The sequence below is a fragment of the Sarcophilus harrisii genome, chromosome 1 (assembly GCF_902635505.1).
Source record: "Sarcophilus harrisii chromosome 1, mSarHar1.11, whole genome shotgun sequence".
Taxonomy (NCBI): Eukaryota; Metazoa; Chordata; class Mammalia; order Dasyuromorphia; family Dasyuridae; genus Sarcophilus; species Sarcophilus harrisii.
This window is the reverse complement of record NC_045426.1, coordinates 626,798,173-626,810,399: the sequence shown is the minus strand read 5'-3', so window position 1 is coordinate 626,810,399 and position 12,227 is coordinate 626,798,173. Positions and strand designations below refer to the sequence as shown.

General features: G+C 32.1%; 1 protein-coding gene across 4 annotated transcripts in view; it reads right to left on the bottom strand.

Moving 5' to 3' along the window:
* The window catches only part of KHDRBS3 (KH RNA binding domain containing, signal transduction associated 3), a 260,581-nt gene that overhangs the window by 72,887 nt on the left and 175,467 nt on the right, over positions 1-12,227 (bottom strand). For all 4 annotated transcript variants that reach the window (XR_004231106.1, XR_004231107.1, XM_031947233.1 and 1 more), the window contains exon 6: positions 6,472-6,661. Coding sequence is in view for 2 of the 4 variants with exons in the window: in XM_031947233.1 (XP_031803093.1) it covers positions 6,472-6,661 (190 nt within the window). In the remaining 2 variants the exon portion in view is untranslated. The remainder of the gene's footprint in view (positions 1-6,471; positions 6,662-12,227) is intronic.

The window sequence follows — 12,227 nt, the reverse complement described above, 5'->3', positions numbered from 1 at the left end:
TAATATCTGCAAAATAGCAAAAATTACAAAAAAATGTCAAGTGTTGGGAAGGTTGTTCAAGGATACACACACTAACATATCCTTAGTGAAGCTGTGAAATGTGCAGCCATTTTGGAAAAAATATCAGGAAATATAAAAAAATGTAATTAAAATGTCCATACCCTTTGAACCAGAAACTCCATTACTGAGTTTATGCTCCAAGTGTCCTTATATGTTCAAAAATATTTACTACTTTTTTTTTTTAACTAAGAATTGTAAACAGTAATTTGGGAATAGTTAAATTATGGTACATGAATATAATGAATATGAGTGTCTGCTAAGAATAATGTGCAAGATGAATAGAGGAATATGGAAAAGTTTATATAAATTGATGCAGTGAAATAAGCAGAGGAAAAAAAAATACTATAAACACAACAACATGAAAAGAAAGAACAATTGTGGTCCCCTCTTCCCTCTGCCAAAATCAAAATAAGATATAGCACAAATATAAAAATCAATTAAGACTTGAATGAGAGGACATCCTCAAATTACCCTTTGGGAAGATGGGAAGTCCACAAGTATTATACATTGCACAAATTTTTAAACATTTAAACTTTTTCAATGTATTGATCAAGTATACTGATTTTTCTTCCTCTCCAAAAATTACTATTTGTCACATAAGATGGCTTTTGTGGAGGGACAAGTGAAGGTGTAATTGTAATAACTGGTGATACAAGAAATAAAAAAAAATATTGATTAAAATTTAAAATAATACTGTCAAATCAAATGAGGATAGTCTGAAATGACTTCTTATCAAGACATAGGGTCACTAATGAACACTGGTCTTTTTATTTTTTCAGGTTTTAATTTTGTTTTATTATTCTGAATTTGGACAAACATCAACAACCATTAATATGCCTATATAGACAGAACAGAGAATTATTCAAGAATTCTACAATTTTATCATTTTCTTATTTTAATATTTAGCTAATTTATTATCTATTATTTTATATGTTACTATTTTGCCTGCCTCAAAGTCCTATGGCAGTGGGTTAGTTATGAAGCAGCAAATACAGATAAACTGGAAGCTACAGTTACAATCTAGTATATGAGCAGCCCAGGTCTTAGGATCATCTTTTCAGCCCCCTAGGTATATGATTAGCATTCTTAAGGACATATATCTTCTTGGAGTGAGAAAGGGGCTAGAAAAGGTGTCCTAAAAACTACTTGCTTCACTAGTTAACCCTGGCCTGGTTACAACAGCAGGTTCAACCCTACAGTTGAAACACAAAAATATGTATACAAAAATTTCTCTATTGATATACATGGAAGGTGTGCACACTTATGGACAATGAGAAATCCAGCAGTTCTGAAAGGCAGAAAGCTCTTTTATGAGAGAGCTCAATAGACATCACAACCAAATTTCAGCTGAGTGAAACCAAGCTGACAAATGTGGTCCAGATTATTGAACTTGAAAGTAGACAACAAGATTATACAAAGATCAATTCTGATGGACATGGCTCTCTTCAACAATGAGATAGTTCAGGCTAGTTCCAATAATCTTATGATGAAGAAAGCCATCTACACCCAGAGAGAGGACTGTGGGAACCAAGTGTTGATCACAATATTGCATCTTCACTCTTTTTGCTGTTGTTTGCTTACATTTTATTATCTTTCCCTTTTTGTTTCTGTTTGATTTGATTTTCTTGTGCAAGAAGATTAATTGTATAAATATGTATGTATATATTGGATTTAACATATATTTCCACCATGTTTAACATATATTCGATGACTTGACATTCTAAGGGAGGGAATGGTGGAAAGAGGGGGAAATTGGAACACAAGGTTTGCAAAGGTTAATGTTGAAATATTATCCATGCTTATGTTTTGAAAATAAAAAGTTTTAATTAAAAAAAAAAAAAAAAGAAAAGCAAGTGAAAACTCATGACATAATTACATGTTAAAGCCTTTGACCAGATTACAGGCAACTATTGAATTTTGGCCCACCTTTAATGTAACCTAGTATCATTTTATAATTTTCATTTAATCAAATTTGGCATTCCTTGAATTTGCATTAATTATGACATAGCTGCAAATATTAGCTATTTAGGATTATTTAGTTTCTAATTAACTTTGAATCTGTTTATCAAAATGTCCATTAACAAATATATTTACATTGTGTTATTGCTAATAAAGGATTCTCTCTTATATTTATGAGGTTTTCATAACCTAGTATGTAGTATACTTGTATAAAGTATTTATACTTTATACAAGCAAAACTTTAAAATATATACATTACTTTTTATTACCAGTCAGTAATCATTTTACATCTATTATACACATACACGGTTTTGCAAAAATATTATTCAGATACTTCAGACAGTTTATCTCTTTGATAGCTGTTTTGCTCTGGAGAGGGCAAATATTGTATTATCCAATTATTAAAATTTTAGTCATTTCTTCCTGCAATTTGATTATTTTCCATTGGTATGCCATACCATATTTTGGGTATATGTGTGTGTGTGTGTGCGCGCGCACACATGTGCATGCGGGTGTGAGAGATGTATTGACATTTCATTGTTTATAATGTCTTTAAGTATAATATTGTTTTCATCTCTTTTAACAATATCTATTTTTAATGTAGCTTTAGGTGACATCATGGCCTGTGACCTGTGTATATGAGTCTGCCTAAAGCATAATAAATGCTGTTCTAAGTCTTCATTTAAATTTTGTGTCGATTTGTGATGTTTCAAGTGTATCTCTTATAAAAAGTATATTATTGCATTCTGCATTCTAATCTATTTTGCTAAACACTTTCAAGTTATGACTGAGTTTCCCCCCCCATCATAATCATTATGACTATTAATTGTGTTCTTCTCTTCAACATAGCCTCTGAACATACCACTCCCTACACAATAAACTCCCTATAACTTCAAGGATCAAAAACAGAACACAGGAATTCTTTGGTATCCTGTATATATTTAATTATATACATGTCTTCTTCATGAAAATGTAAGCTCATTTTTAGTTTGCTGCCCTTCCAAAATCTCTCTCTGTCATCTAATGGGTCTGAGATGGAAAATCAGATTTGTTTTAATTTGTATTTTTATAATTGCTAGCTGTTTGTAGCACTTCTTCATATGCTTTATTATAGATTGGATTTCTTCTTTCAAAAATGGCCTATTCATATCTTTTGAACCTTTTCAAAAATTGGAGAATGGCTTTTTTCTAATAAATGAATCATTTTATATACACATATGTATATATAACACATGTGTATATAAATATGAATGTGTATATCACACACAAACATATCACAAACATTTTCAAAACACTTATTATATAAATACAACTAAAACATAGTTTACAGAAATATAAATTGGAAAAATTCATTGCTCATGGGTAAAATAAGTTAATATGATATAATTATAATTCTGCATAAATTAAATAGCTTAATCAGTACCACACCAATCAAATTACCAAACAAGTTACCAATGAATTATTTTACAGAGCTAGAAGAAAAATAATCATGAAATTCATCTGGAGGCAAAAAAGAGTCAGGAATCCTAGGGGAAATAATTAATGCAGAGATGGACTGATCAGAGGAACAAATTAGGTACCCAATGTTGAAGAAACAAATAAACCTAGTAGCTTAGTATTCCATATACTCAAAGAACCCAGCTACTGGAAGAAATAATTATCACTAAAATAAAATTATGGGAAAACTGAACAGTAGTAGAGAAGAAATTACACTTAGATAAATACCTCATTTTTTTTATTCCAAGTTAAGCTCTAAATGGATATATGACAGACTGAACAGGTCACAATGTCAACAATTTAAGAGGAACAAGGAAAAATTATCTTTCAGATCTATAAATTGGAGAAAGAATTTACAGACCATACAATGGAAATCAAAGAAGATAAACAATTTTAATTACATACAATTAAAAAAAATTTTTCACAATCAAGTTCAATATAGTTAATTTTTAAAAAAAAAATAAAATTTATATATTATTATATACTATATACTATATAAAACTATATACTATTAGCTATCTCTAATGGAATTTTATATAAAAAAGGAAAGAACTAGCTCTTAAGATTCTGACAGCTTTTTTGACAAGGTTGCTAGACTGGAAAAAACATCTGATAAAATATCTTATAAGCTAATTTTATAGAAAAGTTTGGCAAGATAAGCTTTATTATTCTCCTAATACAATTAAAGTAAATTCAGATCAAAGTGCTCTCAAAATATTTGATGAGGGAACATTTTTGGTTGTAGAGTAGTCATATGGTAAGAGAGAAGGCAGTACTTCTTACACAACACTTGAGCTGGATCTTAAGTCAGAGAAGCATTTAAAGATAAACAACAATGTAAAAGCTAGTGTATTGTAAACATACCATTGTATACCTGCACTATATAATTAAATGGTGCAATGGATAAGAGCACAGGACTGATTTCAACTTTTTCCTCAGATACATAGTGGATGAATCTGGGTAAGCTATTTATATAAACTCTCTGTACCTTTGCTCATTTGTAAAACAGAGATAATAGCAACTTATGCAGAAGGCAAAAATGAATAGCAAATGAGATGACATTTAACACCCATTGCCAATTTTACAAAGCACTACATAAATGCTACTTACTAAGTCAATATCTATTGGCAGATGATCCACCAGATTGGAGAATAGATAGCAGCACAGTTTCCCTTGGTTGTAGAAGTGCTGCAACTGGGGGATAATTAGAGGGGGCCAGGGAGAGGCAGTGCCTGCAAAGGCAGGTTAAGAGAGCTAGACATATGGAGAGTATTAAAGTGACAGGACAAAAAATCTGCTTTGTATATTATACAAAGAAGGTACTTACTGAAGGTTTTTGAGCAAGAAAGGAACATGGTTGGATACCTACACTATAAGAATCATTTTGACAGCTGTATCAAGGATGAATTGAATTAGGCAGACACTGTAAACAGGAAGATTAATTAGGAAACAATTACAATGGTTTAAGTTAAAAATAAAGGGAAGCTGAATTGAGATAGGGGCAGTGTTGTTAAATAAAAAGGGGGCCACTATACGAGATCATAACCGTGATAATATAAACAGAATCTGGCAATGGTTTGGATGGGGGTGAGTTAAGGAAAGGTAAGGGTTAGATGACTGAGATTTTGATTAACTGAGATTATGATGACAATGATGCCTTCAAGAATTGAATAGTAGAAGAAAAGGCAGATTTAGTGGGGGAAGATTTTGAGTCTGAGATATAAAAGGATGTCCAGATAAAGGATGCAGCAGGAATTTAAATGTTGAACTGGACGTCGGGGAGATATTAGGGCTTGGTATATAGATTGGGAAATCATTTGGTAAAAGATTATAACTGCGACCACAGACACATGAGATTACCAAAAGAGACCATGTAATAATAAAGGTCCTTTTCATAGAGTTCTAGACCACACTAGCACTCATGCAATTTACTTTAATATCTTTCTTCATGTCATTCATCTTTTCATTGAGATGAATTTTACTTTTCTAAAAATCTCTTTTCTTTAGGAAAAGAACCTCTCTTGGAAATAAGTAAACAGAATAGAAGAATGGAAGCAGAAGACTCAATCCCCAAAATGAACCCCAGATGAAGAAATATGGCAATGAAGTATAAACACTTGTAAAGTGTTTGTAGTACAAGTGTAAACACTTGTAAGCCATTTATATAAGTTTTAGAAAGAAATGAAAGAAGCATGGCATAGCAAAAAGAACAATGAATTTGGATTCAGAAGATCTTTGTTCAAATGATCACATCAGTATTGACTAGCTGTATAATCTTTAATAAGTCATCTTACTTTCCTGAGATTTAATTCCTTCATCTATAAAATGGGAATAAAGCTACTTGCTCAGCTTATCTTGTAGATTGTTATGAGTCACACTAAGTCTATTAACTTTTATTTCTTAATGTTGTTATACAAATTAAGGCAAGTTATTATGAAGACTTGCAAGACGTATTATTTTACCTTATTGTTACTGCTTTACTTTTGTTTCTAACAGTTCTTATTCCATAATATGAATGATTCATTCAATACTACTTTCTTTTCTCATTTATAATTAACTAGGTTTGTATATTAATTTTATAAGAATGCAAACCCACTGATATTATTATCTTTCCTTCCATTTCCATCTAGGTAAAATAACTCTTTTAACTATACTAACAAATTACTAAATTTCAAATGATTTGTTTCCTTATGAATAATGAGAAAAATTACTGATAATATATTTTCATAAGGAATTTTTTTTTGTAACACAGAAAACTAAACACTTGCGCTATGCTCTTCTCTTTGTGTATAGAACATTCTCTAATTTCTAAAACAAAAGTAATAATCCTTTAAAAACAATATTCTAAAGGAAAGATGAGGAGAAACAATAAAAACATATTCTTTTTGGCTGAATTTTATAAGAACTCAATTTCTAGTGGCTTATGAAATTTGTCACATGAAATATATTACTTACATATTCACCATATGTTTCTTGTGTTGGTGGTGGGGGAGGAGGCCGGTATCCTGTTGGGGGAACTCCTCGTGCTCTGGGAGTAAGAAGTCCTCTACCACGGCTGACTGGACCCCGAGTAGGAGGGACTCCTCTGGGAGCTGGTGCTCCTCTTGGTACACCTGCTGGTCGGGGGGCAATACCTCCTCTTCCCCTGTGAACAAGATGATTGGCTTACTTTTTAATCCTTACATCACAATACTACATCCTAGCACATCCAGATTTTATTCTCCCTCACTTCTTTTGAAGTAAAAGTAGGAACATGTTGGTAACCAGCTTTTGAAAAAGAAACAAGTAATTATTACCTTCCACCAAAACAAATGAGATTTCATTCATTTAGTAATTATTTACTAATTTTCTATGTGTGTATATAACTACACTTGACATTTAGTGAGATATCAATTTAGTGGGAATATAACTCATATACAACTGAGCAAACCAATGCAATTTTGCAAAACTCTAATTTGAATGTCTTCCCCTAACAGTACAGATTGCTACCCTTTCATGGTTAGCTTTCCTCTAGTGCTCTTATCTTTTTCTTGTCATGAGTTAGCTATAAGAGGTTCTTGCAATAGTAATCTAGAGATCTTTCTTTCTTCTGAAACCATGAGATTCCCAGTAAAGTATTAGGGTATTTACATGACCTTACCATATTCTTTTATTTTTCTGTTATACATCTGGGATAGTAACTCTTAGTTCTGCCTCTTCTATGAATTTGCCTTTTCATATTTGAGGCTTGCTCCCAGAGACCATACCCTTTCTCATATATATTCATATTTAATTCTTTGTTCTTTTATATTTTTCTAAATAATACTTTTTTTCTAATTTTTAATATTTATTTTTAACATTCTGACTTCCAAATTTTCTTCCTGCTTCCTTTCCTTCTCCCCTCTTCCCAAGAGGGTAAGCAATTTGATATAGGTTATATATGGATAATCTGCAAAACAGATTTCCCTATTAATCATGCTGTGAAACAAGAAACAGACCAAAAGTAAATAAAAATGGAAGAAAAAACAAACAATAGTATGTTTCAAACTGCATTCGGTCATAGCAATATTCTTTGATAATTTCTTGAAAGACACTGTCCAAAAATTATTTTTGATCATGGATTTCAGATAGTTCTATAATTCTTAAATTATATTCTCCTGGATCTGTTTCCAGATTAGTTTTTTTTCCCCCCCAGTTTTTTTTTTTTATTTTGTTTGATTCTTGATAATTTTTTTTCATTTTTTTGTGCTTTCTTTACTAAATTGTTGACTCTTTTCATGATTCTCTTGCTTAACTCTCATTTCTTAATTTTTCTTTTACTTTTCTTGTTTGATTTTTAAGACCCTTTTCGAGCCCTTCCAGAAAGACTTTTTGGACATGACACCAATTTATATTTCTCTTTGTGGCTTCACATGTATGCATTTTGACATTGTTATCCTCTTCTAAATTTGTGTTTTGATTTTTCCTGACACCATGGTAGCTTTCTATGGTTTTTGCTTTTGCTTACCCCCATTTATTTAGTGACTTATAAAATTGAGTTCTGCTTCTGGGGTTAGAGTTGGGATGAGGATGGGGGCCTCGCTGCCTCAAGCTTTTCATAGCAGGGGCCGTGTCACTGTCTTCCTGTGCCAGAGTCTCCGAGGCTGGTAGCTTACTTATGCTGAGGTCATCTGCCCTAAGCCAGTCTGCTGACAGGGGCCTTCTTACCTGCAAAGCCTGATGAATAGTCTGATGTGCAGGAGCTGTGGGGCCTCAGCTAAACTGTGCAGGGATAAGGAACTCCCTGCAGGCTTGTCCGTATGCTGCTTCTGCTTCCCTTTCATCCAAGTAAGACAGACTTTTCCTTAATCCTAAAGTTATCCTGGGCTGGAAAAGTGTTTCACCCCATCCTTTTGTGGGTTCACATGCTTTAGAATTTATGTTAAGGCATGGTTTAAATTTATCGATAGAAACTGGGAGAGCTTGGATAACTTTCTACTTTTCCTCTGCCATCTTGGCTCTGGCCACCCATGTTTATTAATTCTTTGGAGATTGTTGTGCTCCAAGATTCAGAGTTAAAAAATAAACATAAATAGTAGAATACTGGTACTAATGATATGGACCTTTGTTTCAGGGGAAAGTTTTGGGTCATTAAAGGAGTTTTTTTTCTTCTTCCTGAAAGCAATACAGTATAGTTTCCTCCAAGCCCAACTCACTGTTGATCCATACTGCCTGCTCTGCAAAGATGAATAATGTAAAAGTTGTTTATATGTTATGCATATAACAATCTAGGTAGAGACATTTTTATCTTTACCATTTTTTTTTGAAGTCATGGATCTCTTATAGAATTTAGGGCTTGATGGAATCAAAAAAAATCGGCAAACAGGAACATATGAAATACCTCATTATTCCTAAGGGATCCCACTGCAAAAGCTAAGCTCAGTAATAGATCCCCTCCATCACCATAGCAAATACACTTTGATATGCCTACATCTCTCTGTTTTATGCTTTCTTTTTATATAATTATAAAATTAGCTTAACATATTTTTTTCTAAAACCTTGCACATACTGAAATACTGAAACAATGAAATACTTATTGTTTTTGAAATAAAGCCTTAAAGAGACCAAAACATTTTCCTATGCCAAATAAATTTAATCAGTTGCATGATGGTGAAGATGTGATCCACTCTAAAACACTACCTATAAAAGCTGGCTTAGTCCCTTACAAATTCCTCAATGGAGGATGCCCCCAATGTATGTGTTAAACAAACTTCAAAAAAATGAGAGACCTAGAGATTTTGCTATTATGATATGGGGAAAGAAATATAGATAATTAGCCAAGGTGAAAAGAATATTTGGAGTGGGGGAGAGATACTAAATTGTTAGAAAGTATTTGATGTAGAGGCATATTGATTAGTCTAATACGGTTGAGGTAGGAAGCAGAAAGCTACAGAATAGTCCCTTTGGGGTAAAAATCAAAGAAAACTTTTTAAAAGAGTGGCAAAATTGAAACAGGCTGCACCATCTTCCTGCTAACTGGCAGTCTTCAAGTAAAATGAAGAGAATCTGATAAATTCTTGACACGTCAATGATATTATCATTTATTTAAAAATGGACAAAGCTACAAATTATTATTCAGAAAATGTGGCTTGACAGAACAAACACTTGGAGTCAAGGAACTATCTTTGTGAACTCAACAAATTAGCTAATCTCTTGGAGTCAATTTCTTCATTTACAAAATAAGGGAATTAGACATAATGAGCATGGTTCTATTTCTCAATCTTGAATCTTATGACTTAAGTGTGATCATATAGTATATAAAATACAGAGTATAAAGCTTAGATAGATGGTCTCTAAAGTGTCATATACCTGAACAACAATTATCTCTATATTTCCAATAATGGGTTGCCTAAAGTTACCTAGCTCCTACTTGAAGAACTTTAATCAAAAACACAATTCTTCCAAGGTGACCTACTTTACTTTTTGATATTTCTTTCTAGGATAAATATTAAAAAGAACTCATTGTTGAAACAGAAATAATGTGAACCTTAGGGGGAAAATGAGTAAATACATTTTAGAATTTGTAACCAAAAAAACCAAATTCTGACAAGTACCTCAGATTTTAGTAAGATATATTTCAAAGGATTTGAGAATCATATAAGGACCTCAGAAATGAAAGTGTCAATTTCTTTCATTTTTAGAGATTAGGAAACAGACTTCTAGAGGTCACACAGGAAGGCCTGAATTTGAATTCTACATCTGGTCTGACACTTAACAACTTTTTGGTGTTAAGCTATGTAACATCTTAGCATCAGTTTTCTCATTTACAAAATTATATCAATGACATTATTATATATAAAAATTATTATATACAAAATTATATCAACGAGATTATATCAACGACACTAGTATTTACATAGGGGATTTTATAAAATGAATTTAAACTGCTTTGGAAACTTTAAAGTATCATATAAATGTAAGCTATAAAGGATGAACACAAAGATCACACATTCCCTTTCTCCATATCACTGATATATAGCTATAAATCAGGAGAAAATAATAGGAAGGGGCATCTCATTCAAAAATAACAAAATACATATACTAGGAGGGAGTCTATGTTTCCAGTCTTACTCAAAACCACTATAGATAAAATTATGAAACTCTCTTTAAAGAAATAACATTTTAAATAACTGGAGTAATTTTCTGTTGCTCATAGATGCATCATGATAATAACTATGTCAATATTACCTAAATTCATCTGCACAATTAGCATTATACTACACTATTATTCCAGAGGGAAAAAAAATCTAGATTCTCAAGGGAAAAATAGTACCTCTAGACATAAGATAATACTATCAAAACTAAATATAATATGTATTTGTACTGGGTTCAAAAATAGAAAGGTAGGTAATTAAAACATTACACAGAATTTTAAAAAACGAAGTCAATCACTTTATGTCAATAAACAACAAAAATAAATTATTTGGGGAAGTTTGCTCTATTTGAACAACCTTGGGAAAACTGGCATATTGTTCACAAAAATTGTGTTTATACTAACATTTTATACCATATAAACCCATATAAGCGACACAAGACTTGAAAATTAAAAATTATAAGAAATTGTAGCAGCCCTTTTTGTTGTAGCAAGAAATTGGAAACTGAGTTTATTGCCCATCAGTTGGAGAATGGCTGAATAAATTATGGAATATAAATCTAGGAATATTATTGTTCTATAAGAAATGATCAGCAGGATGATTTGAGAAAAGTCTAGAAAGACTTATATGATCTGATGCTGAGTGAACTGAGTAGAACCAAGAAAGCTTGTACACAGCAACGACTGTAATGGGCTTAGCTCTTTTCTTATAATGAGATGATTCAGGCCAGTTCCAATGGTCTTGTGATAAAGAGAGCCATCTGCCCCCAGGGAGAGGACTGTGGGAACTAAGGGTGAATCACATAGCATTTTCACTCTTGTTGTTTGCCTGCTTTTTGTTTTCTCAATTTTTTCCTTTTTGATCTGATTTTTCTTGTGCAGCATGATAATGGTGGAAATATGTTTAGAAGAATGGCACATATTGAATTACCTGCTATCTAGGGTAGGGGTTAGGGAGAAGGGAGGGGGGAAATTTTTAAATACAAGGTTTTACAAGGATGAATACTGGAAACTATCTTTGCATGATTTTGAAAATAAAAAGCATGCTGTGTTTATTTGACCATAACCACCACAGTATTGATTAATATCATTTTTAACTTATTAGATAGTAAGGGAATCCTAAGAGTTGATTTGATTTGCATTTTTTGTTATTAATGATTTGAAACATTAACATAGTTGTTAATGTTTTACAATTTTTTTGAGGTAAGTTCAGATACTCTGACTCCTTTTGTTTCAGGGAATGGATATTGTCATATTTTTGTTACTTATTTCTTGGATAGGAAATTCTTCATAATTATCTTATAGAAAAACAAAGTACTCATCTTTTATACCTGTGTAAAAGGTTCAACAATAAAAACCTTCTTCATTCTATACAACTCTTCCTCACTCAAATCCAACTTACTTGCATGTCATAGTATCACTTCCCTGATGTCATGGTTGTTTGAGAATAAGGCACAAACAACAACAATACTGGTAATTCTCAAATCTGCCTTTCTCTTTCAAACTCTCTGTTGAGTTCCCATCTTGCATAGCGAACTGCCTCTTAGACATTTCAAATATGGATATCCAGTACATCCAAAGAGAAGTCATTGCCTTTCCC